The sequence below is a fragment of the Podarcis liolepis genome, assembly GCF_965112155.1.
Source record: "Podarcis liolepis genome assembly, chromosome: 5".
Taxonomy (NCBI): Eukaryota; Metazoa; Chordata; class Lepidosauria; order Squamata; family Lacertidae; genus Podarcis; species Podarcis liolepis.
The window spans coordinates 5,057,529-5,084,021 of NC_139556.1; the positions used below are offsets into that span (position 1 = coordinate 5,057,529).

General features: G+C 44.9%; 1 protein-coding gene across 8 annotated transcripts; it reads left to right on the forward strand.

Moving 5' to 3' along the window:
• Positions 1 to 355: 355 nt before the first annotated feature.
• Positions 356 to 20,460, forward strand: LOC310706963 (polyglutamylase complex subunit TTLL1). 8 transcript variants are annotated; one of them, XR_014526260.1, is made up of 11 exons: positions 356 to 678; positions 1,926 to 1,983; positions 4,797 to 4,913; positions 6,056 to 6,264; positions 8,445 to 8,625; positions 9,308 to 9,442; positions 10,890 to 10,998; positions 11,528 to 11,671; positions 13,143 to 13,229; positions 14,810 to 14,944; positions 19,962 to 20,087. XR_014526260.1 is itself a non-coding variant. In XM_083503406.1 (11 exons), the coding sequence occupies exons 1-11, from the start codon at positions 381 to 383 to the stop codon at positions 20,089 to 20,091; spliced, it is 1,632 nt and encodes a 543-aa protein (XP_083359532.1). In that variant the 5' UTR covers positions 356 to 380; the 3' UTR covers positions 20,092 to 20,460. The 8 variants fall into 8 exon arrangements, 7 of the variants coding, with proteins under 7 accessions (XP_083359532.1, XP_083359535.1, XP_083359536.1 ...); XM_083503406.1 differs by having other exon boundaries at positions 14,781 to 14,944; positions 19,962 to 20,460; XM_083503410.1 differs by lacking the exon at positions 1,926 to 1,983 and adding an exon at positions 3,159 to 3,320 and having other exon boundaries at positions 503 to 678; positions 14,781 to 14,944; positions 19,962 to 20,460.
• Positions 20,461 to 26,493: the final 6,033 nt, after the last annotated feature.

Sequence of the window (26,493 nt, forward strand, 5' to 3'; positions counted from 1 at the left end):
AGAACCTCGAGGATACATTAGCGGAGTCTTTGGGAAACCACGACTTGGTCTCCCTACAGTAGGCAGCCGCGATGAGACATTGCACCCCAGAGACCCTGCAGTGGACTTGGGCCGGGGTGGGGGCGGGGAGGTTCCTTGCATATCTTCAAGACGTGTTTAGGGGGCGGGGGAAGGCAGGGAATAAATAAATAGATGATGGTGGTGGTGGTGGTGACAAACAATAGATGCAGAAGACATTGGGCTGCTCTGGGAGGGAGGGGAGGTGGATAAATAGATCTAGAACAGTCATATATATCTATATATTGTATATATAGATAGGAGAAAGGGGCTTAAGAGCCCCCTGCCGCGCAGTCGCTACGCCTTTATCTAGCCATCCTCCAATGATGGGGATGGGGAGGGGGGCAGACCTCCGCCTCCTCCTCAGCTCTGAGGGGAGAGAAAGACGCCTCTCGGCCGCCTCCTCCTCCTCCTCCTCCCTTCCCTGGCGTCCCTCGGTTACCAGGCAGCGGCTGGCGAAGCGCTCTGAGGGGAGCGGCCCGCCGGCCTCCTCCTCCTCCTCCTCCTCTGCCGGCTTCTCGGGGGAGAGAAGGCCGAGGCGCCGGGCGAGGAGGATCCTGGGCGGGCCCGTGGCGGCGGGAAAGGCCTCCGGCGCCGGCGCCGCCTCCGCTTCTGGGGCAGGTAAAGAGCTTCCCTCCCTGCCCCCTCCCCGTCTCGAGCGCAGAAGGGAGCAGGGCTCCAGGGGGGCATCTAGTCGAGCCCACCACCCCGAGAGGGGCCTGGGGCGGAAAGAAAGACCCAAGGAAGCCGGGCGGCCCCCTCCCAGCAGGGCTTCCCCGAGGGACCCCCCCCCGCATGGAAGCAGTCTTCCTTGCACAGCAATTCATTTGGGTGCAGCTGCTCTTTAATGGATCTCCTCATACTCCTCAAGCAACAGGATCATGGATCATTTTAATCGCGACAATACACGAATAAGTTCTTCTTAGCCCTCAGGCAGGGAGCCGGCTCAGCTTCTTTCCCAGGTGTCCCCTGCAGCTCCTGTGCTCCATTTCTAAAGAAAAGCGCCCCCCCCCCCCGGGGAGCCAGATGCCAAAGGAGGGACAGGGCCTTCAGGGGGTGATTTGGCAGGAGCAGGTGGCCGTGCAAAGGGAAGAAAAGCTGCCCCTTCCGAAATGCCCAAGGTGGAAGAGGCACAAAGCGTCCTCTAGTCCAATCCCCCTGGGTAGGCAGTCAAAATGTCAATTAAACATGAACTGTTAAAAAACTATTATACTAAGCCCATAAGGTACACGCTTCTAACTTTTGCACAGCCAGCTTAATGTGTGTGGCAAAATTATTATTATTATTAATTAAAAGGATTATATTGGTGAGAGGACTCTTAGTATCTGTTTGCAGATGCACAGTTGTCATTTAATGCATGTGGCTGCTGCATCCTTGTATTCAGAGTTCCCGCTTTCCTTTTAGTCCCATCCTTATTTTTCTCCTTTTCATAACTATTTCCTAAGATCAGGGGTAGGCAACCTAAGGCATGGGGGCCGGATGCGGCCCAATCGCCTTCTAAATCCAGCCCGCGGACGGTCCGGGATTCAGCGTGTTTTTACATGAGTAGAATGTGTGCGTTTATTGAAAATGCATCTCTGGGTTATTTGTGGAGCATAGGAATTCGTTTATATTTCCCCCCAAAATATAGTCTGGCCCACCACATGGTCTGAGGGACGGTGGACCAGCCTATGGCTGAACAAGGTTGCTGACCCCTGCCTCAGATCCTTAATGGCCTGGTCTTTTATTGCAGCAGAAATAAAATCTATTGAATGTTTTTGAACCACTGAGGTTTCTTGGGGTGCCTATTCCTTTTAGTAGCATGGTACAATACAATTCTACTGTCCACAATCAAATCCCTCGATCTATAAAGTCCATTCCTCTTCCAGCATCTACGTTTATCGAAGCCGTGAAACAGTGTTTCCTTCAGTTCTATTTTCTTGATAGGTAAGTGCTCTTTAAGACCTTGCAGAATGCCTCGATCTCTTTTCCAGTATCTGATGTCAGTCACGGACTGGATAAGGCTGAACGAGTTGAGGCTTAATCCAGACAAAACATTGGCGCTCCTGATCAGTTGGGAGAAGGCTCAGGGAATAAGAATTCAAGCTGTGTTGGATGGGGTTTCACTCCCCTTGAAGAGCCGGGCTCATGGTTTGGGTCTACTCCTGGATTCGGTCCTGAACTTGGATCTCCACATTCTCCATAATGATGGCTCATGCGCCAACTGCGCCCACTGGGACACATGTCAGTTGAACTACTGTAACGTGTTGTGTGTGGGGCTGCCCCTGTTAAAACAACTTCACTGGCTGCTGGTCCATTTCTGAGCACAATTCCAAGTGTTGGTTATATGGCTTTGGCCCAGGCCACATGAAATATATTTCGCTGGTACTTCTCTCAATGACACCAGCATCAAAGGCATGGCAAGGGAGAATGTTTTTCTGTGTCTGCTCACTGTGGCGTTTGTACGGAGCCCCCGGTCGTCTCACGGACTATTGACCCGTACACCACTAATCCGCTGCCACCAACTAGGTCCTCCCTGGTAAAATCACTTCAGTCTCAGTCAGCTTTTCAATTAATAAAGAAGAGTGTATTTTATTTCAGACTTAAAACTTTTACGGTATTCCAAACGTTGTTGCTCTTTACTTTCTTAAGTCTTATTTTCCTCACTCTATCTCTTCTACCTCCCCACACTCAAGAACCCACAGCCCTAACTGTCTCCCTATTACCAACTGCCTTGTTCAACCAGCCAACCCACAAAATCCGACCAACTACCCACCCACAACTCCCAACAAACTTCTCCCAGAACCCACTGACTCCATCCCCCTGGGTCCTGTCTGTGCAACCTATTTAACTATTTCCCCTCCAGCACTCATATATGTTAATGTCACACTCACATATTGTGGAATTCCCTCCCAGAAGAAGTTAGATTGGCTTCCCCTTTGTTCTCTTTCTGCTGGCAGGCTAACACCTTCTTATTCAGACAGGCATTTGGAACCGAAGGGGCAGATGATGTTGACCACGGAGCTGCTATCAGGGCAAACTTAATTTTGATGCTGGTTTTCAATGTGTTGCATTTTAACTGTTGTTGTTAACTATTTGGTTTTTGTTACTTTGTATTCTAGAATTGGGACGTGGGTCTAAACCACTGAGCCTAGGGCTTGCCGATCAGAAGGTCGGCGGTTCAAATCCCCGCAACGGTGTGAGCTCCTGTTGCCCCTGCCAACCTAGCAGTCCGAAAGCATGTCAAGTGCAAGTAGATAAATAGGTACCGCCCCGGCGGGAAGGTACACAGCGTTTGCGTGCGCCGCTCTGGTTTGCCAGAAGCAGCGTAGTCATGCTGGCCGCATGACCCGGAAGCTGTACGCCAGCTCCCTCAGCCAGTAAAGCGAGATGAGCGCCGCAAACTCAGAGTCGTCCGCGACTGGACCTAACGGTCAGGGGTCCCTTTACCTTTACCTTTATTCTATAATTATGTTTTGAAAGGTTGTACACTGCCTTGAATTCCAGTTTGGGAGAAAGGTGGGATATAAATACTTAAAATAAAATAAAAATAATGAAATCTGCATTAGCAGTATTTATTCCATAGGGACATGTGGGGGAAACCCAGCTTCAGGGACCTGCTGAGAGATTTCTCAATATCCTTTCCCGCTCACCAAACTAATGTTGTGATTCTTACATTTGTATTATGGGTAACTTGGAATATTTCATTACCCTGCATGTAAGTCCCTCGATAAATTCAATTTGATGTAGGGTGCTCCCCACAATAGGTTTTATATAGAATTGCCATGCCTCATTGACTTTGTGGGGCTATCCACATCATATTATCGAAGTAGTCTTCTTTTATGACTTCTGGAGCTTATTCTTCTTTCAGGCTGCAGAAATCTGGCATATTTAGAAGGGGGGAAATGGAGGAGGAGTACAATCCCTGAAGGTATGGAACTGTTATTCTTCCTTCCTTCCAAGGGGTATAGTTTTGACATGAGTAGGTGAATATTTTTTGACTTGGCACACATTGTCATTAAATTTTGTATTTTTTTTCAATTAGTGCAGAAATGCATGTTGGCTTATTATTATTATTATTATTATTATTATTATTATTATTATTACACTGGTAGAGTGAAACTTTAAAAAATGAAAAAGGATTATAGCACTACTTAAAATAAATTATTAAAACACCTCTTCTTTTCCAGCCGCTAGCATTTTACTAATTCCCCCTCCCCAAATAAACTTTCAGTCTCAAAACATGCCTTAAAAGCCGTGAGAGAAATTGGGCAGTCATACTTTAATAAATAAGCGCTATAGTGCAAATTAAATATCTTTTTTTTAAAGGCTGCATTGGTGAGTTGTACCTTCTATGCCCAGAGTGCCATGTTCTATCCCTGCTGGGCTAAATATAGCAGGATTAAAATGTTCTAATATTTTATTCCTTTTCTTCCCATTAAATGCTATTTATTTATGGAAATTATTTCATATACTGGCAGCCCCCCATTTAGGCGTGTTCAGTATGTATGTGACCATGTATATGTGCATCGTTCTGAACAGGAAGTGACCCGGAAATGTCATAAAGATGTTACTGAAATGTCACTGAAAGGAGGGGGGGTTGTTGCAGGCTTTTCCAATGGGTTTCAATTATACATGATTTCATCGATGCACGTGGTGCTTCGGAACGTAACCGCCACGTAAATGAGAGACTGCTTGTATTCACCTGTATCAGTTTTCCCCATTTAAATTAAGATGCTTTTTTTTTTTTTTACTTTTAGGATAATGGCAGGAAAAGTCAAATGGGTTACTGACATAGAGAAATCTGTGCTTATAAACAACTTTGAGAAGAGGGGATGGGTCCAAGTGTCAGAAAATGAAGACTGGAATTTTTACTGGTGAGCAGTGTGTGTGTTGTGGAACATGTAGCATACATAATTACACTTATTTGGGAGTAAGCCCCATTGAACTCAGTGCCTCACAATACAAATTAACCTGGACCCTGAGGCCCTTCTTCATGTGCCCCCTCCATGAGAGGGCTGGAGGGTAGCAACACGAGAGCGGGCCTTTTCTGTGGTGACTCCCTCCTTGTGGGATGCTCTCTGGGGAGGTTCACCTAGTGCCTTCATTACGTATACAGTGGTGCCCCGCAAGACGAATGCCTCGCAAGACGGAAAACTCGCTAGACGAAAGAGTTTTCCGTTTTGGAGGTGCTTTGCAAAACGAATCTCCTATGGGCTTGCTTCGCAAGATGACAATGTCTTGCGAGTTCCTGCTGGTTTTTTTCCCTTCCCCCCCTTTTTCTAAGCCGCTAAGCCGCTTATCAGCTGATCCAATCAGCAGATAAGCCGCTAAAAGCCGCTAATAGCGCTAATCCGTCAATGGGCTTGCTTTGCAAGACGAAAAAACCGCTAGACGAAGAGAATCACAGAACGGATTCTTTTCGTCTTGCGAGGCACCACTGTATTTAGGCACTAGGCAAAACATTCCTCTTCTCCTAGGCCTTGGGCTAATTAAACAATCTTTGGCCTTTTAAACTGGGGGTGGGGCGGGTATAGTTTTTCTTTGTTATCATGGTATATATTTTTGTGTTTTTAAATATATGGTCATCTAATTCCTGTGTATGAGAAGAGCATCTTGTTAGGGTTCAGTTCATCAGTGGTTTATATTCATGCAGTTTTCAGAAACTGCTCACTCCACTTATACCATAATTTGGAGAGGCAGCAGGTACGTGCGAACCCCCTCCTGTTGTAATGATTCCTGGGGAAAAGCAGAGCTTGGAATGCAGAATAATGAGATAATTTGTAGGGTACAACAGCAATTTATAGAATGCCTGCTCCACCTTCAAGAATGACTGCCTTTTGGAAATTCTCTGGAGAAGAGGTGGTAAGAAGAGTGAAGTAGATTTCTTATTAGATGTCTTCAAGTTGTCTGATGATTTTTTCTTCTGATCATATTCAATGCAAAGGCCAGCCTGATTCCTATCAGGTTGTGAGTTGCATATTTTGGGGGAAGCCCAGTGACAATTTTCTCTTCACAGGATGAGTGTGCAAACTATTCGAAATGTTTTCAGCGTGGAGACTGGTTACCGCCTCTCTGATGACCAGATTGTCAACCATTTCCCAAATCACTATGAGCTCACCCGAAAGGACTTAATGGTCAAAAATATTAAGAGGTACAGGAAGGAATTAGAAAAAGAAGGTAGCCCTCTCGCAGAGAAAGATGAAAATGGAAAATACCTTTACTTAGGTGAGTTGTCTTGGCCAATTCTACTATTTGTATGTGCATTTTAAACACAAGACATCCCTCAGTAGCATATAATAGATATTCAGAAATTTGGATCTTTGCCATCCGGTTCACACATCACATTAAATCATTGTTTAATTTACTGTGGAGCAGGGTGTCTGGTGCAGCTGCTCAAAAAGACCATGGTTCGTTCTCCATCCCTCCTTTCTGATGGTGAGGAAACAAATCAGAGGCGGGCTAGCTGTTTTGTGGAAAGCAGTCCTTGTGGTTTGTTTGTCTCCTAACAAATCATGATGGGGTTAGTTCTTGGCTTACCATTGTGGTTTGGTAGGCGACAAGGTCTGCTCTTGGCTTACCATAATAGTTTGTTGGGAAACATGTGTGAACCGGCACATGCTGTTTGTATAACGGCAAGCCAACCTCTGGTTTGATTTCTCGCTGGTGGACTGAAGGGACGAACAAAGTGTGCATTTCCTTTAAGCCATACTGAATCTTATACTGTGACTTAAAGTGGTGTCTGAACCAGGCCTGTGGTTTTCCAGGGAATGCTGCAGCTTACTCATCTCTCTGTGTGTCTTGCTCTGCTCAAGGTCAGTGACCACATACACAACAGTTCAGGGGAAATGTAAGCACTTCAAAAGCTCTTAATTGTGTAGAGCACATTTTCTCAGGTAGTAGGTAGCAAGATAGCTTCAGTGTGAGGGTCTGAGGAACAAATTTATTTCATGAAAGATCCCCTAAAGGCAAGTTGAGAGTGGTTTTTTGCCTGTCCAGACTGTGTATGAGAGAGCATTAAGATAAAAACATCAGTGGTTTTTTTGAACCACATCTCAGTTAAAATACAACTGAGACATGAGGGCTCAGATAACGTTGCTTTGAGGCCGGTACTTAGCTCAATAGGCCACATGTCAGACGTGAATCAGCTGAGACAGATTTCTGAAAACGTCACATGGACAAGGTTTCTGAAGCATATTTTTGCAGATTTAAAAGAGCAGACATATTGAACACAGCCTTATTGCAAGTCTTACTACAGTTTTCCAATAGTGTGAGAAAAGATGTAATTTGTCCAAGATTATGAGAGGCTGGTAATGGAGCAGGTGTTTAAAATGGAGCAGGTGTATAAAAAACAGACATGGCCTTGTTGAGGCCATCAGTTGTAGAGCTTGCAGTCTGATCCTAACCAAGTTGACTTGGGTATAAGCCCAGTTGATTTCAATAGGATTGACTTCCCATTATGTATGTTTGGGTTTACAGCCTTATTTGGCTGTCTAGAATCAGACTTTTCCCATAATGCTTTTAGCATTACTATAGTATGAGTTGAGAGAATGCAACTCCATTCTTAATATACTTACTATCAGTTAAGGTTTAAATAGACTTTCAGTAACTCTTGATAGTGAAGTTCTGCAGATACTCTTCGACTCATGGTAATCCTCTTAAGATGGTGAACAACAAAAAAAGTTATTTCTCTGTCACCTGTTAATTGGTCTAAACCAGGCTTCCTCAACCTTGGTCCTCCAGATGTTTTTGGCCTACAACTTCCATGATCCCTAGCTAGCAGGACCAGTGGTCAGGGATGTTGGGAATTGTAGTCTCAAACATCTGGAGGGCCGAGGTTGAGGAAGCCTGGTCGAAACTATCCAAGCTTCTTTCTACTCTAGTATTAAACATGGAGTGCAGGTGTTGGAGAGAGGATGAGCCCTGTCACTGCCATCACCTTAACTAACAAACAATGTAGACTAGGAGAGAATGTGAACAGGGCTGCGTTTTCCCCTTTAGTTCTATGTATTGATGTATATACTGTATTAAATATTTTTAGATGATAAAAATGAGAGCCAGTGTGGTGTAGTGGTTAAGAGCGGTAGTCACGTAATCTGGGTAACCGGGTTCGCGTCTCCGCTCCTCCACATGCAGCTGCTGGGTGACCTTGGGCCAGTCACACTTCTATGAAGTCTCTCAGCCCCACTCACCTCACAGAGTGTTTGTTGTGGGGGAGGAAGGGAAAGGAGATTGTTAGCCGCTTTGAGACTCCTGAAGGGGAGTGAAAGGCGGGATATCAAATCCAAACTCTTCTTCTTCTTCTTCTTCTTCCTTTGGTACCGGTTCTTTGCAAAGCACTGTGTAATTAAATGGCACTCTGTATAACTATTCTATATCAATTCTTGGTTTTCCTTGGTGCGTTTTAGACTTTGTGCCTGTCACCTTTATGCTCCCAGCTGATTACAATTTATTTGTTGAAGAATTCCGGAAAAACCCTTCCAGTACTTGGATTATGAAACCCTGCGGAAAAGCTCAAGGGAAAGGAATATTCCTTATCAACAAACTTTCCCAAATTAAGAAATGGTCTCGAGACAGCAAAACATCCACGTATGTTTCTTCAAAAAGGGGGTGGGGTCTTGTTTAACTCCTTGTTGCAGTCTAGCGTGTTTGTCTGAATTTGTGACTTTCTTATTTTGCTGGAAGGTCCTTCATAAGTGCTTCAAACAGTTATTACAGATCACAGGGCACTTTACGTGTGTAAGATAAAAATGAATCTAGAAATAAGATGGGGCCTATAAAATTGTAAGTTGTGGCACTGATTGCTTTGGTATAATTGCATGAAATGATTTTAGTGCCCTTTTTAAAGGAAGTGGAAGTTGTTTTGGGAAGCTCCAAATGACTATTAACTGTGGTGGATAGAGTTTTAAGAATATTCTCAAAACTTTTTGCCAGTCAGGTTAAGACAAAAGCTATTATATTTAAAATCTTTTATTTACATTAATGAGTCCTTGGAACTTCTTCCTATAAAGTGTTCCGTAGCTGCAAGAAGCACTCTGTGAGCAGCACATTGGTCGTCCTTGCTTTTAAATGCTTGCGGTCTAGGGAAGTTCTTTCTTTTCTCGGAAAGATTGAATCAGTCCTATCTGTCAGCTCTTCTTGTTCAACAGTTCTGCATATAGCACTAAAATGAAACTGCCTTTGTTACTGTTCTAGAGCTAGTTTTACAAATAAAAGCAAACTGTTGAATGCAACTAGCACATTTTAAATAATAAAATATACATTTCCCTAGGTTTATATCTCAGTCCTCTAAAGAAGCTTATGTGATTTCTCTGTATATCAACAATCCTCTACTGATAGGTGGGAAGAAATTTGACCTTCGCCTGTATGTTTTAGTGTCTACTTACCGTCCTCTGAGATGCTACATGTAAGTTGTCCATATTCTGACGATGTCCCTGTTTCAGGGTGAGAAGTGGCACTCTGGAAATAAAAAGTGACGGAGGGTAATTTTCATCCAGAGTTGTGAGGAAGTTGTATTTTAACTTGTTATATTTCCCTATGCATATTGGCAAGCTGGAGGGGAAGGGAGATTTTGAGTAACCCTGCTAAGTTTGTCAGATGACATTCTCCAAAATAACCCCATCTAGAAATTTGTCTTATGTATCCCAGCAGGGCAAATCATAAAGAAAACAAACATTTGTTTGTTATTTCTTCAGTATGGAGAATTTGTTTGATCAGATTTGCACTGACACAAATTTGCACCCACAAAGGCAGGCAGTTTGCAGTTATCTTCTCCTTGAAAGTCTGGATGCAACCTCTGTGTCTCCTTCTCCCAGCTTGAAGGTGGTTTTGCTGGAATTCACTTTTGTACAATTTGGCATTGCCCTGAAACTTTTCACTTTCCTTCATTGAAATCTGTTTCTTTGTTCCATATTGGCCAAGATGTCTTTAGAAACTTTTGAAGTGCTTTAGTCTAAACCTTTTGGAATTAATCTTCTAATATCTAGCTTTTAATATTATCTCTGTATTTTGTTGAGAATCTCAAAGACTTCTGAAATCATAGTTTGAAGAAACCATTCTTATTCTCTATCAGGTTTGGATATGTATACAGGGTAGGAGTTAGATTGCTTAATATGTATTTTAAAAATCAGTCTCCTAATCAGTTGAGTCATAACACCAGGTTGTTGGGGGGGGGTTTGGGGTGGGGAGAGAATCCAGGAAGTAATAGACCAGGCTTCCTCAACCTCGGCCCTCCAGATGTTTTTGGCCTATAACTCCCATGATCCCTAGCTAGCAGGACGATGGGAATTGTAGTCTCAAAACATCTGGAGGGCCGAGGTTGAGGAAGCCTGTAATAGGCCAGCAGTCAGAATTCTGCATTCTTTAAGAACTTTTGGATGAATATCATCCAGCCCTGGCACCATGTTAACTTCTAAATCTTTCCCTTTAGTGGCCACAATATTTTGATGCACTAATGGAAAAATAAACAGGATTGCAAAAAGCATTGAGAAAAATTTAATACCTCCTTAATAACACTGATATTCATCATTATGAAATTGAGCAGTAAAATCCTAATCAAGGGGATTGTCCAGGATGCAGTGAGGACTGCAGTTGCTGTTTCCAGAATGTATTCAGGACATTATGATGTATTTGAGTTACCTTTAGTTGTTGTCTCCATAATAACTATTACTGTAATGTGTCCATTTCTTGCTGTAATACATCCATTTATTGGATTAAAAGAAGTTTATTCATTTATTTTTAAGAATGCATATGCCAGCTTTTGATATCAATATTTCCAGGGCAGTTTATAAGTTAAAATAAATAAATAAATTGGTGAACAATAAAACCTGCCCCCTCCCTTTTTTGCATTTCAGGTATAAACTTGGGTTTTGTCGCTTTTGCACAGTAAAATACACACCAAGTACAAGTGAATTAGACAACATGTTTGTGCATCTTACCAATGTTGCCATTCAGAAGCATGGGGTAAAGTTGGAACATTTTTGTATAATGTATATTTAAATTACTTTAAATAAATTTATAAATGGAACATATGTAATAAAAATACAGTACCTCAGTCCCTTGATTACAACCTCTTTCCCATTGTTCCTTTAGCAGCAAGTGCTGTTAATTCCTGGGAGTTCTACCTCTGAGGGGAACAGGGTTCTCCTAGCAACTCTCAAACCCTTAGCAAACTACATTTCCCAGGCTTTTTTTGGGGGGGGGAGGGTAATGATCTGTTTAAAGTGGTACAATTCTGTTTAAAATGCACAGCGCTGATGGGGCCAATGTCTCTGCTTCTCCAACTAGCTATCCTGCATACAAAACCTGACTGAAGACCATTGTGACAGCTCCCTTTATTCTTTCACAACAGTATTGCTGTCCTTACTTCAGAGTCTGGCTTGTGAACCTCCTGCTCTATTAAATCAACAAAGAACTGTTTGGAAAATGTTGCGAGTGTGTTTACAGCTGATGTCAAATCTATACTTTTTGATTTGACGCCTTGCCTCTGCAGGATGATTACAATCACATCCATGGTGGGAAATGGACGGTGAGCAATCTGCGCTTGTATTTAGAAAGCACTCGTGGGAAAGAGGTCACCAACAAGCTGTTTGATGAAATTCACTGGATAATTGTGCAGTCACTGAAAGCCGTTGCAGTGAGTAGAGAAACAAAAGAAAAATACGTTTTATAATGCTTCCTTCTGCTCTTCCTGGTTTGACTATTGAGGCTGTAAATATGTGTGCTTATCTTTTCGGTGTCCTTTTTTAAAAAAGGCCACAGAGTTTATTAAGCAGGCAGTACGCACATTGTGTACAAATAAGGACTATATAGGAACATAAACGTATCTCTGCTGGGCCAGGCCAGTGGCCCGTCTAGTCCAGTATCCCGTTCTCACAGTAGCCAACCAGATGCCCGTGGCAAGGCTGCAGGTTGGACCTGATTGCAACCATATTCTCCACTTTCCAGAAACTGGTTTTCTGAACCATGGTGCCTCTGATCATTGGCTAGGGGACACCGACAGCCTTGTCTTCTGTGAATTTGGCTACACCTCTTTTAATGCCACCAAAGTTGGTGGCCATCATTTTCCATTGTAGGAGCAAATCCCATGTGCTGTGTGAAGCCCTTTCTGTTGTCTCTCATGAATCTTCCGACATTCAGCTTCACTGGATCTCCATGAGTTCCTCGTGTTACGAGGGAGAAAGACTTTAATTTATCCCCTTTCTGCATGCCGTGACATTTCTATCCTGTCACCTCTTATTTGCCTTTTTTTCTAAACTAAAAGGCTCTATATGTGGAAACTTTTCCTCTTGGGAAGTTTCTCCATTCCCTCTTTTTGGAGGAAGTTTCCTCTTTTGAACTCAAATGTTCCTATGTTGGATTTTCTTGGCAAGTGGCCACTTACACGTTTATTTAATGTAATAGTCCTATGGTCACTCCTTCCTTTCAGTCCAGCAACACTTTACATCTCATACTTGGACTTGGGTGCCACTTAAGATTAAGTCCAGGGTTGCCATCCCTCTGGTCGGTCCAAGGTCACAGTCATTTAGGGTTTCTATAAATGTTTGCCAAGGCTGGCATGCGTATGTTTGTGAGGGTAGTTGTGTCACCCGTCAATGCACGAGTATTTGATCAGGGGACAATAGCATGCCCTCAGAACTACATAATTTTTTGTATGATTGAAAAATACTTTTTAAAGAAGTATTACTTGGTTCTCATCACCAGGCTGAGGAATACGATCACGTGGCAGCTGCATCCTTGAGCCTGGCAACCACCCCCTTCAATGCAAAGCAAGACTTGGACAGGATCTCTTGAGTTTTGGGGGTTCTTAAATCAGGATGATGCCCAACACCTTCCCTTGAGTCCTTTATGGGTGGAGAGCAGCTGGGTTGGTGGCAATAACAAGCAGTAGCCCGTCATACTTTTTGGACCCCCTTTTCTAGCCCACAATATGATTGTTTGTACCATTTATTGAGGGCGTCCCACAGCTGACAGCAGCCTAGCAAAATTGGGAGCATGTAACTGAAATGCCTTGCATATTTATTTCAGGAGTCTTAGTCAGACTCTGTAGCTAGTAAAATTGTACCGATGTTCATTTCTGCTCTCATGTACGTTTTCAACTCTTTCAGCCTGTAATGAACAATGATAAACACTGCTTTGAATGTTACGGATATGACATCATCATTGATGACAAGCTAAAGCCATGGCTTATTGAGGTAAGCGGAGTTATCTTGGCGTTGCAGGTTTCCTTTGAAAAGCAGTGTGGAAAAAGGGTCCTGCTCATTGGCTCCTAAAGGATTCCCCTTCTCGAGACTCTGAATGGGAAAGTCTTTGCTTTTGAGGAATACTACTCATAAAAAGGTGTCTTATAGTGAATCCTGGCCACTGGTCCATCTAGTCTACCACTGTCTGCCGTAGCTGTTGCTCTCCAAGGCCTTCAACGTCGATATTTCCCAGCGCTGTTTCTGGAGATCACTTCTCATCAGAGATCCCAGGAATCGGCCACTCAGCTATGCCCCTCCTCACAGAGAAGCCTTGCTGCCTCCTTGTATGGGGCATAGTGGGTGCTGAGCCCCTGAGCTGGGACTCGGGCTCTGCTAGCTCCTGCCATAGGGGAAGTGGGAAATGAAGCCAGGGCAACTATGGTGACCAAACTACGGCATCATAGCACCTGGTGGAACTTCGCAAACTTGGCAGTCTCGATTCATGAAAATCAGGGGCACGTTTCAAGATCTACAACTCTGCAGAGAAACCTTGTTAGATGATGGGAAGGGAACCTTTGGCCCTCCCGTTGTTGCTGAGCTAGAACTCCCATCGTTCTTTGTCCATTGGCCATGCGGGCGCTGAGTCTGATGGAAATGGGAGTTTGTGGAAGGCCCTTGCCTGGCATTTCTTTCCCTGTCTTTAGGCACCAGGCAAAAACCTTGCTCTGTAACCAGGCCTTTGGCTATTTGGACCTTCTGGTTGGTGGCCTTTTGGTTTTGTTCTTGTCTTATTCCGTATTTTGTGTTCTCATTTTGAAACTGCCTTGGAGCACTGTTTAAAAAGAAAAGCCTGGCTAGCCTTTCAGATACACTTTAATTGAATAACTTGTGGAAGAAATGCCCGAAGTAACTGATCCTATCGTTTGAAGTCTTGTTTATTCAGTTACATTTTACTCCAGGAAAACCCATTTATCCTAAATAGAACCCAATAGGGCCAACAAATATGTACAAAATATATATTTTTAAATGCGATCCTAGTCAGATCCCAATTTTGCAGGACACTCTTAGAAATATGAAATAATACATTTTTGGAATTTTTAATTCCTAATAATTTTTTATCACTTCAACCATTTTTTTAATTATGTAACTTTAAAATTTAAAGTAAATCCATCATGTGCCATATCAAATTAAAGCCCATGAAGTTCTGAAGAGATTGATATTTTTAGTTTGGAAATATCTCAATTCTGAGCTGAGCTTTAAAGATTTTTGTTTAGTCTGGCAAGGCCAAAATTGTCAGTTTTTTTAAATTTCAAACCCCCACAACTCAAAAATGGGATGAGATAAAAAAGTAAACTTTTAGATTTAAACTTAGTTCTGATCATTCAACAAGTGTTCAAAATTTTAAGAAAACGGGCCGATATGAGGTAAAAAAGTCATCAAAAATTGGGCAACTTGTTATGAAATGACCCTGAGGAGCTGTTGATGATTTATCGTATTTCTGTTTGTGGAAGAATTGGTGGATGTGAACTATCTATTTTTCTCCCTCCTGTGTACACTTCGTAGGTCAACGCTTCTCCATCTCTAACCTCCAGTACTGCCAATGATCGTATCCTCAAATACAATCTTATTAATGACACCCTTAACATTGCTGTCCCTAACGGGGAAATTCCAGACTGTAAATGGAATAAATCTCCCCCCAAAGAAGCCCTTGGACATTATGAGATTTTGTAAGTATTAATCATAGATAAAGCAATTGTCTGAACCTCTGCAAGTAGATACTTTAGGGCTGCCTTTTGACTAGTATCTGAGTGTAACCTAGTCTTGGTGTTAACTCAGCAAAAACTCAGATGGCACATTATTACTTATTTCTTTTATGAATGACTTCTTAGAAAACATTTCTGAGCAATTTCAGACCATGACAAATCCATAATGCATAAAAGCATAATGGTTCACAAGGTCTGTAGACTTAGTATTTTTATTAAATACTTCCCAAAGCACTCCACAGGGATCTCCACTGCAGAAAGACCCATTTTATGGTGGAAAAAATAGTCCCGTGAAATACTTATGCCTCAAACACTAAGATCGCCTGAATTGAGTCTTACTTAGGGCGCCAGGTGACTTAGCCATTCCTGATTCCAGCCTTGCGCCCTTGACTTCTGTACTGTACCACACAATTTTTCTTCATTATATCTGGTTAAATATGTCTGTTACAGTTGCAGCCTTCTGTGAATAGCTGTTGAAATAACAGCCATTATTCACCAGATAATCACATTATTACCGTATTTTTCGCTCTATAGGACACACTTTTCCCCCTTCAAAAATGAAGGGGAAATGTGTGTGCGTCCTATGGAGCGAAGACGCCATAGCCCCGCGACCCTCTCCCGGCTGGGGAGGTGACGCGCGGCTATGGCAAGAGCCTCTACAGCCCCGCGTCACCTCCGCAGCTGGGAGAGCGCACGCGGGGCTAAAGCAGCCCCCCGCGACCCTCTCCTGGCTGGAGAGGTGACACGCGGCTATAGAGGCTCCTGCCGGGAGGGGGGGGGCTGCTTTAGCCCCGCGCGCGCTCTCCCGGCTGGAGAGGTAACGCTATGGTAGGAGCCTCTACAGCCCCGCGTCACCTCTCCAGCCGGGAGAGCGTGCGCGGGGATAAAGAAGCACCCCGCGACCCTCTCCCAGCTGGGGAGGTGACACGGGGCAATGGCAGGAGCCTCTACAGCGCCGCGTCACCTCTCCAGCCGGGGGAGCGTGCGCGGGGATAAAGAAGCACCCCGCGACCCTCTCCCAGCTGGGGAGGTGACACGGGGCAATGGCAGGAGCCTCTACAGCCCCGCGTCACCTCCCCAGCTGGGAGAGCGCGCGCGGGGATAAAGAAGCACCCCATGACCCTCTCCCGGCTGGGGAGGTGATGTGGGGCTGTAGAGGCTCCTGCCATTGCCCCGCGTCACCTCCCCAGCTGGGAGAGGGTCGCGGGGGGCTGCTTTAGCCCCGCCCGTGCTCTCCCGGCTGGGGAGGTGACGCGGCTATGGCAGGAGCCTCTCCGCTGCCCCTTTCCGCTGCTCCCTGACCTGCTCTTTGGGGCTAGTGGTGGGCTTCCCCCCGCCAGCCCCAAAGAGCAGGTCGAAAGGAACCTGAAGCCTGGAGAGCGAGAGGGATCAGTGTACACCGACCCCTCTCGCTCTCCAGGCTTCCAAGGTAGCCGCCTGAACGCACCTTAAACCGCTCCTTGTTTTAGAGCGGGAAAACAAGAGGGCGAAAGTTCTCCCCCTCTCTGTGCAGCGCCTCCTGCCGCTTCACTGAAGGGGCGCTGGGCAGAGAGGGGGAGAATTTTTTTTTCTTGTTCTCCCCCCTCTAAAACAAAGTGCGTCCTATTATCCGGTGTGTCCTATGGTGCGAAAAATACGGTAAGTACAGTGGTACCTCAGGTTACATACGCTTCAGGTTACATACGCTTCAGGTTACAGACTCCGCTAACCCAGAAATAGTGCTTTAGGATGAGAACAGAAATCGGGCTCTGGCAGCGCGGCGGCAGCAGGAGGCCCCATTACCTAAAGTGGGTGCTTCAGGTTAAGAACAGTTTCAGGTTAAGAACGGACCTCCGGAACGAATTAAGTACTTAACCCGAGGTACCACTGTATTTCAGAATGTTGCAGATTGCTGTGGCAAGTTATAAAAGTGCAGTAGCTCTGAGGTTTGTTGCTGTTAAAAGTTTTAAGGTTCTTCTAGATGAGCCATTTGTTTCACTTGAGTGACGTCACCGTCTGTCATTTATGCTATTAATCTTGAAGCAAAATGGAAAGTACTTACATAGTAAATGGCAGCTGAGGCTTTAGACGGTAGTGATGCACATCCCTGGAAGAAATAGTGCAGTTGTCTGTATTGACAGGACATACACAGAAGTAAACATTAACATGAAGCTTTCAGTTACAGATAGGTAGCCGTGTTGGTCTGCCATAGTCAAAACAAAAAAATTCCTTCCAGTAGCACCTTAAAGACCAACTAAGTTAGTTCTTGGTATGAGCTTTCGTGTGCATGCACACTTCTTCAGATACACTGAAACAGAAGTTGCCAGATCCTTCTATATAGTGAGAAGGTGGGGAGGGGTATTACTCAGAAGGGTGGTGGAAATGGGTGATTGGCAGATAGCTGAGATGAGCCTGTTGACGACTCTTAACGACTGCAATAGGTCTTACAGGAAAAAGCAAGGGGTGAGAAGGTGAGAAATGGCTTTGTCATGTATAATGAGATAAGAATCCAATGTCTATGTTCAGGCCAGGTCTCTCCATGGTTTTAAGTTTGGTAATGAGTTGTAATTCAGCAGCTTCTCTTTCCAGTCTATTTCTGAAATTCCTTTGTAGTAAAACAGCTACTTTGAGATCTTGTATAGAATGTCCTGGGAGATTGAAGTGTTCTCCTACTGGTTTCTCTGTCTTGTGATTCTTGATGTCAGATTTGTGTCCGTTTATTCTTTGGCGTAAGGTTTGGCCTGTTTGTCCAATATAGAGAGCTGAAGGACACTGTTGGCATTTGATGGCATACACAATGTTAGACGATGAGCAATTAAACAGTCCCGAGATGGTATGTGTGATGTTGTTGGGGGCAGTAATGGTGTTGTCTGGGTGTATGTGGCAGCAAAGTTGGCATCTGGGTTTATTGCAGGCTCTGGTGCCAGTGTCCGTGTTAGGTCTGGTTGTAGTATTATTGTGGGTTAGGAGTTGCTTAAGATTGGGTGGCTGTCTGTAGGCAATGAAAGGTCTTCCTCCCAGAGCTTGAGAAAGAGAACTGTCATTGTCCAGGAGAGGTTGTAGATCTCTGATGATGCGTTGTACTGTTTTAACTTGGGAGCTGTATGTGATGACTAGAGGTGTTCTGTTATTTTCTTTTTTGGGTCTGTCTTGCAGCAAGTTCTCTCTGGGTATCAGTCTGGCTCTGTTGATCTGTTGTCTAACTTCATCTGCTGGGTATTTTAGTTCTAAAAAGGTTTGCTGTAGATCTCTTAGGTGAGAGTCTCTGTCTGTAGAATTGGAACAGATACGGCTGTAACGTAGTGCCTGGCTATATACAATGGACTGTTTGGTATGTTTGGGATGGTAGCTGGAGGCATGTAGATATGTTTGTCGGTCAGTTGGTTTACGGTATAAGGTGGTGTCTATGCGCCCATCCTGTATTTTTATAGTAGTGTCCAAAAAATGTATTTCTTGTATAGATTGATTCATAGTTAGGTTGATTGTGGGGTGAAAATCATTAAATTTCTGGTGGAAGGTGTCCAGGGTCTGTTGACCATGTGTCCAGATGATAAAAATATCGTCAATGTATCGCAGGTACAAGAGAGGTTTGAGTGGGTAGGAGTTTAGGAAACGTTGTTCTAAATCTGCCATGAAGATGTTGGCATACTGTGGGGCCATGCGGGTGCCCATTGCTGTGCCGCTGATCTGAAGGAACAGGTCATCACCGAATTTGAAGTTGTTGTGGGTAAGGACAAATTGGCAGAGTTTGGTGGCAAGGTCCGCTGTGGTTTTATCTGAAATGGTGTTCCTTATAGCTTGTAAACCATCGTTGTGTGGGATGTTGGTATACAGAGATTCCACATCCATAGTAGTTAGTATAGTATTGTTGGGAAGATTATTTAAAGATTGTATTTTCCTCAGAAAATCTGTGGTGTCACGTACATAGCTGGGAGCACTGATGGCATATGGTTTCAGAACAGAGTCCATATAACCGGAGACACCCACTGTAATAGTGCCAATACCTGAAATGATGGGGCGTCCTGGATTTCCAGGTTTGTGTATTTTAGGTAGAAGATAGAAAGTTCCTGGTCGAGGTTCTGTTGGTGTGTTGGTGAGGATCTGTTCTTGGATGTGTGGGGGTAGCTCCTTAAACTGAAGCTTTCAGTTTAAACTGAACAAGTTCAGTTAAAATAACAAGTTCTTATTCTTATCTTCTGTCCTGTGATAGAGCCGAAGTACATAATCAGCAGTATAATGGTGGTATAGTTCTTCCTAAACTTCAGTGGTTTGTATCACTGTAGACTACACACAAGAAGTGGAGTGTGTGTGTATGTGTGTGTGTGTGTATGAAATAGGGATGCGGGTGGCGCTGTGGGTTAAACCACTGAGCCTCTTGGCTTGCTGATCAGGTCAGCAGTTTGAATCCCCGCGACAGGGCGAGCTTCCGTTGCTCGGTCCCTGCTCCTGCCAACCTAGCAGTTTGAAAGCACGTCAAAGTGCAAGTAGATAAATAGGTACCGCTCCAGTGGGAAGGTAAATGGTGTTAGTCATGCTGGCCACATGACCCGGAAGCTGTCTGTGGACAAATGCCAGCTTCCTTGGCCTGTAGAGCGAGATCAGCACTGCAACCCCAGAGTCATCCGTGACTGGACCTAACTGTCAGGAGTACCTTTACCTTTACCTTTATATATATAATATCTTCCCCACACAGGTTTTCTGCATGCAGAAGTGTTCTCCTTCACATGCTTCCAATATGCATGGGGTTGGGGGAAGGGGGTTATTGGTTGGTTTGTTTTTTGTTCTCATTTTTATCATGTATTTTTGTGTTGTGAACCATCCTGATAATGTGGGTGGAATAATAATAATAATAATAATAGGGAGATAATTGGCAAGCATTCAATTCCTCCATCTACAACCTGTAGTAGCAAAGTCTAGGAGGAGCGGTACCACCTTGTTCTGATCATTGCTTAGCCCACCTGTGAATCCCATGGGACAATACTGACTTTCTGTTTTCCCTTAGATACGATGAAGAGATGGCACAAAGTGAAGTGTCAGATCGTGATTTGAGAAGTCGCTCTGGGCAGTCCATTGGACTGAAGGGAACTCGAGCCAGAGACACTGGAAAATCAGGGCCCCTTACATGGAAGTAGCTGCAGAATGAAGTGTAGACTGACGCTTCCTGAGATTCAGGGCTGTGGTTTTTGTAGGAAGTTTGCTTGAAACGGATGCTCAGATTTTGGATGACCTCCTTCCTGTTTGCAAAATGCTCTTCTGGGGGAAGTAATGTTGCGCAAAGAGGACAGAATATCTTTCTGTCCGGCAGTGACAAGTACATTGAAGGACTGGACAAAATTGGTTTATTAGCATGTATATAAACAGTTATTAATCAGTTCATTGCAGTTTTACTGCAGGACTGTTATGTTGCATGTTGTATGAAATAGTTGTATTAATATATATTATGAGTTAATATAATTGGAAATGAGCTTTTTACCGGTAAATAAATTATTGTGTCTTCCAAAGAAGTGGTTGCTTTCTCACGCATTGCTTCCATAGGAGTCCCCAGTACTTTTCAGTTCAGAGGCACTTGCTTTGTTTTGGACTACAAAATGCCCGTTTTATAGAACTAAACCTGGTGATGCTCAGAATTCCTAAATGAGGGAAACGCCAACAAATAAATACAGAAATCAAGGCAGGTAACACTCCCCCAACAACCCCCCCCCAGCCCTCCCAAACTGACATTTCAATAAATCAACAGGGGCTGGAAACCTCAGTGGGCGCCAACAGGCCCCCAGGTGCCACATTAGACAAAATATGCATCTTGAAATTCGTATTTTGTAGGGAGAAAAGCTGTCTTTTTTTCTTAATATTTTACTAGAATTGTAAGAGTATACTACTGAAAACACATAGTGGTGCCCCGCAAGACGAATGCCTCGCAAGACGGAAAACCAGCGAGACGAAAGGGTTGTCCGTTTTTGAGCTGCTTCGCAAGACGATTTTCCCTATGGGCTTGCTCTGCAAGACGAAAATGTCTTGCAAGTGTTCCGATTTTTTTCCGGCCCCCCCTTTTTCTAAGCCGCTAAGCCGCTAATAGCCTTTTAGCCGCTGATCCGCTAAGCCTTTAATAGCCGCTAAGCCGCTAAGCCGCTAATAGCCGCTAAGCCGCTAATAGCGCTAATCCGCTAATAGGGTTACTTCGCAATACGAAAAAACCGCTAGACGAAGAGACTCGCGGAACAGATTATTTTCGTCTTGCGAGGCACCACTGTACCGCATTTTTTGCCCCATAGGGCGCACCAGCCCATAGGGCGCACCTAGGTTTTTTGGGGGGAAATAAAGGGGGAAAATTATTTTTCCCCCCCAGGTGCGGGGGAAGCCCGAGCTTCCCCCGACCCCAGCCCCCAGAACAGGCTGCTATCCGCAAGCCACGGCTAGCGGAGAGCTGCGCGAAGCCCGAAGCCTGGGGCATGCTGAGCTCAGCGCGCCCCAAGCTTCTGGGTGCAGGCAAGCTCTCTGCTAAGCTTCCTGAAGCCTGGAGAGCGAGAGGGGTTGGTGCGCACCGACCCCCCTCGCTCTCCAGGCTTCAGCGAAAGCCTGCATTTGCCCCATAGGACGCACACACATTTCCCCTTCATTTTTGGAGGGGGAAAAGTGCGTCCTATAGGGCGAAAAATAAGGTACTTTTTTTTTTTTTTTTTTTTTTGCAAAATACACCAAAAGACCAAATCAGTATGGTTCATGTTTGAAATTCCTGTTTTCAAACAACATGTTTCCACTTCTAAAATCTGCTTGTAGAATGGGTGGGGGAACCTAATAAAGCCTTTGTGTACTGGGGATATTTGACAGGCCTGCTGTCATGACTATATATAGCAAAGACCGATCTATAAGCTGTGTGCTGATACAGCAATGCGTTTCTGCACAATTTGAATTGTTATTGGTAGAAACGACGTCAGTGTTGAGTTTCGAGTATCATTTGCCAATTGTTAATCTGGCAAGCACACAAAGAAACTGGTGCATTGCAGTGGGTTTGTCAGATAGCATCACAAACTGCTACATCAACATTTATTTTTACTCTGAGGTGCTGTGTTCTACTCTTAATAGTCTTTCCATTTTTGCTACTTAAACATGTCTCTGCTTCAGTGCACTAAACCACAATTGTATGCAACTATAGTAGCCACTTCTTTTAAGTAACAAACATGCTGCTGTCACTACTATTAGATGCTACCTTCTGACTTTGGCCAGTTGGTTACCTCTCCTTAGTGATTCTTCTATTTTCCTACGAAGGTGGTCTCCGAGAGAGACAGGAAAAAGGACATCATGTATGGGAAGAGATGCAGCAAAGTAGTGAATTTTTGCACCCCAAGTACACACAATAAAGACAACTCCTGCGGCGTTAGCCGATGTGAGACTGGCTCAATACAGACATCGAACCAAATCATGATTTTTGAGCACCAAACTAGTTAAGAAGCCAAATGATACTTCAAGCTTCCAGACAATTGAGCTTATATTATCATCATTTTCTTTTACTATTATTTATTGTATTTGTTAGTCGTTTCTTATAAGGTAACTCAAAGTGACTTGCTTTAAGATCAATTCAAAGCACCAACCAAAACCTAAGAATCTGCTGTGTAATGTTGGGGACATTGAACAGCATGGGAGATAACTTGTGTGAAAGGGGAAGATGGGATTAATGAGGAACGCCTTTGTGTTGTGGCTTTAATTTTAAAAAGGCCTATTAATAGCTTTAAGGTTAAGAATGTTTATTTTGTGCAGTCTGCTTTGAAATCCCTCCTGGATTTCTCTGAGCCACTTCTTGGCTGGGAGAAAGCTGCTGTTAACTACATTTGTAGTCCAATTGTGAATGTCGTGGTCGTGATGTCATGCATAAAGGCAGGTGTTTCCTCCTCCATCTCCCCAAACACACATTGTTAGGAAATGTTCGTATGCCCAGATATTGGAAAGAATTATGCCGTTGTAAACGGAAGCATTTTATCATTGTAGCAGATACTTAACCTCCTGAGGAATCGCAAGATGGATGCTGTAAATACTAGCAAAGTTACCCCATATGTACAACTGGGCAGAAAAGCAGGGGGCTGCCCAGTTCACACCCTCACCCACGGCACAGTGCATGATTCTTTTTTTAGATAAAAAAAGTTTTTATTGTGTCGGCCAAGGGGTGTTAAAGAAGGATAGAACTTTCTTTATGTACGCAACAACAGCAGCAAGAATACTCATCGCAAAGCACTGGAAGACACAGGATTTGCCCACTCTGGAAGAATGGCAGACTCAACTGATAGACTACATGGAACTGGCTGAAATGACTGGCAGAATTCGAGACCTGGGAGAAGAGACGGTGGAAGAGGACTGGAAAAAATTTAAAGACTATCTACGAAAACATTATAAGTTGCATGAATGTTAGGAGAATGCATGACAGAAAATAATATGGCATCAGCAACTTAGCTATAAGAGATATGAGTAAGTGATGTTTAAGAAAATGATGATATTTGAGGTAATATGCTTAAGTCAATTGGTTTAATATATGATAAAAATATTGATAATTGGGGACATATTCAAGAACTATTAATATGATTTGAAACAAGGTAATAAATTGATGTTTATAACTGTATGACTGAGAACGCAGGAAAGGGTGATGTGAGGAAGTCTAAAGTTTATGGAAATATGATTTATAGATAAATTGATTTTTATGTATTTTTTTTCCTTTTTAAATCTTTTCTGTTCTTTTTTTTTGCTGGACTGCATGGTGATGGTACTATATATGCTTGTTAATCTTTCTTTTGTTTAAAATTTGCAATAAATATTTTATTAAAAAAAGTTTTTATTGATTATTTTCACATAACAAATTATTTCAACAATTGTATTTTCCTCCCTTCCCTCAGTTCCTCTTTCTGATTTATTTGCATATATTGTTCTCTGCATGTTATGAGAATGTAAAAATCTCTAAGTTATCCATCTATTATGTCAACAAATAAATTTGTGCATGTTTATTCACAACCTGCCAAGGAGTCCAACTCATTCTGTTGTTTTTTTTAAGTACTTTGTAAAAGGACCCCATTCCTCCAAAGTTTAACTGCTTTGTGGGGAGGGTGCTGTTATACCTAGCAGAGCTGTGAGATACAGTGTGATATTATATGTGATATTATATTGGCTATAGCTGAGCCCTGGCATATTGTGAAGACTGGTACCGGCTGGGACACATTATTCAGCGAGCAAAGATCAGATAGCTAGTATTAAGTAGTAGGTTGACAAAGCCGGCACATCCCGATTGGCCCTTGGACTTCTGTTTGAACTTCCTGCGCTCCCGCTTTGTCTGGTGCACGTCATCCTCTTCACTGGAGGATGCCTCGTCACTGCTGGCCTCTTCGTGATGCACTGGAACCGGCTTCCTAGCAAGACGCGGGCTGCTGGCCTTGCGGATCTCCTGGGCGGAGCATTCAGCAGCTTCCGAGGCCGCAGCCTCCTCAATGGCCTTCTGCAGCGTGAGGTCTGGCTTGGCGAGGAGACACCGTTGCAGACAGATGTCCCGGACCCCGCAGACGATTCCATCCATCAGGGCATTGTCTAAGTCAGTGTTTCCCAAACGTTTTTGGGCAACGGCACACCTGTTTACCGGAAAAAAATCTCGCGGCACACCACCATTAAAGCCCCGCCCCGTGACGTCAGCGCGCAGCGTCACGCCGGGAGGGACGCACAAAAGTGAAAGTTTTTTCCCTCCCCCTTGCCGGGGTGGGAGGAGGCAGCAGAGCAAGGGACTGAGGGACGGCGGCAGCTGAGGCGGCCACCCCTCGACGCTGTCCCAAAAGCCGCCAAAAAGCCCTAAAAAAAGAGGAGCAGCACAAAAAACACACCACACACGGGGGGCGTGTTCTAATTTGCTTCTAACTCCGGGTTAGAGCGCAGCACGTGGAGGATGGGTGGGGAAAGAGAGAGGAGGCGCACTGATAGAACGCCAGGCACGGGGGCCGCCAGGGAGAGCCAGCGCGCGCCCCACCCCGGACGCTCGCGGCCACCGCCATCCCTCCCTCCCAGGGAAGGCGGGATTAGAGCAAGCGCCCGGGCAGCAAGAAGCGCGCGCGCGCCGGCCCTGCCCTGGATCCCTCAGAACCGCCAGTCTCTGGGAAAGTGGGCGTGGCTTCAGAACTCTCAGGCAGCAGCACCCGCCGCCCGGCAAGGCTTCCCATTGGGAGGCGCGAATGCTTTAGTGGGCGGGGATTGGTGCAAATATAGGCAGGGCGGGCTGAGAGGAGGAGCCGCCGCCGAGGAGCAGCGACACCAGCAGCGTTTCCTCTCCCCCCTCCCCTCCCGTGTCAACAAGCGGGGCGCCTGCGCCGGGGGTTTGCGCGTCAGGCAGGCAGCCAGGCAGGCAGACGGCGAGAGCCCCGCGCTGGGCGGCCGCTGCTCGCCGCCGCCGCCCCGCATCTCGCCGCCCGACTCGCCCGCCTCCCTCCCACGGCACACCAGGCAACGTCTGGCGGCACACTAGTGTGCCACGGAACACCGGTTGGGAAACACTGGTCTAAGTCTCGGAACTGGCAGTGCATTGCAGCCTGTCGAAGGGCGGTGTATTTGTTACTTGACTCCCCCTCTGCCTGGTTCCAGTGGTAGAACACATGGCGGGCAGCAATTTTGGATGGCTTCGGAGTGTAGTGGTTTTTTAGCTTCTCCTTTACCACGTCCCATGGCGCTGCCTGGACTGCTAGTGGCGCAACCAAAACTCGGGCCGTCTCGAACACCTCAGGCCCACAGAGGCTGAGGAATAGGCCCGCTTACGCTCTTCTGACACTTCCGTCAGCTCGTTGGCTTGGAGGTAGCAGTCGAACCAAGCGAGGTAGGAGTCCCATGATTCAGAGGCTGGGGCAAACAGCGGTAGAGGCACAAGTGAAGCCATGTTTCCAATACCGACCTGGTGGGCGATGGATGGAACACAGTGCTCCAGCCAGTACCGTCAGCTCTGAATTGGTACTGTTCAGTGATTTCGCTCAGTGTTTCAGCTCAGTAAGTGTCCGAATCTGGCTGTGCTCTGATGTCCATCTGATCCCATCGTCGTCGCCAGTATTAAGTAGTAGGCTGACGAAGCAGACAACACAGAGATTTCTCCAATTGGTTCTTTATAGTAAGCTGGAACTGAACTGAACAGCAAACAGCTCAGCCGGCCTGCTTTTATAGGCAGCTGGCTGTCAACATTGTAACAACAACAACCCAGGGTTTCCCGCCTAAAGTAACTGACGTGGACCTGAGTGAAAACTATATATACGATACTCCTGGTGGCCAGGGATGTGTACTTCAATACATAACACCCCTCCCCACCGAGATAAGGTGTTAGTTACAATCATAGGGGTTCCATTATATACAGCAATACCCTTATTGGTTTCAGTAAGGCACATAAGCATATTAATTGACCCTATTCACCATACAGCTTTACATGACGGATGACGGCTTCAGTAGTGGTGGAGGGCATCAGGGCCACCTCCAGCCATTTGGAATAGGCGTCCACCACTACCATATAGGTCCGGCCGTGAAAGAAGCCAGCAAGATCG

Coding starts and splice junctions, on each gene's coding strand:
- LOC310706963 (XM_083503406.1), top strand. CDS start 381: ATGATGGGGATGGGGAGGGGGGCAGACCTCCGCCTCCTCCTCAGCTCT. Junction 1,984..4,796: donor CAGTTCTATTTTCTTGATAG/GTAAGTGCTCTT, acceptor TTTTACTTTTAG/GATAATGGCAGGAAAAGTCA. Junction 14,945..19,961: donor CTTGGACATTATGAGATTTT/GTAAGTATTAAT, acceptor GTTTTCCCTTAG/ATACGATGAAGAGATGGCAC.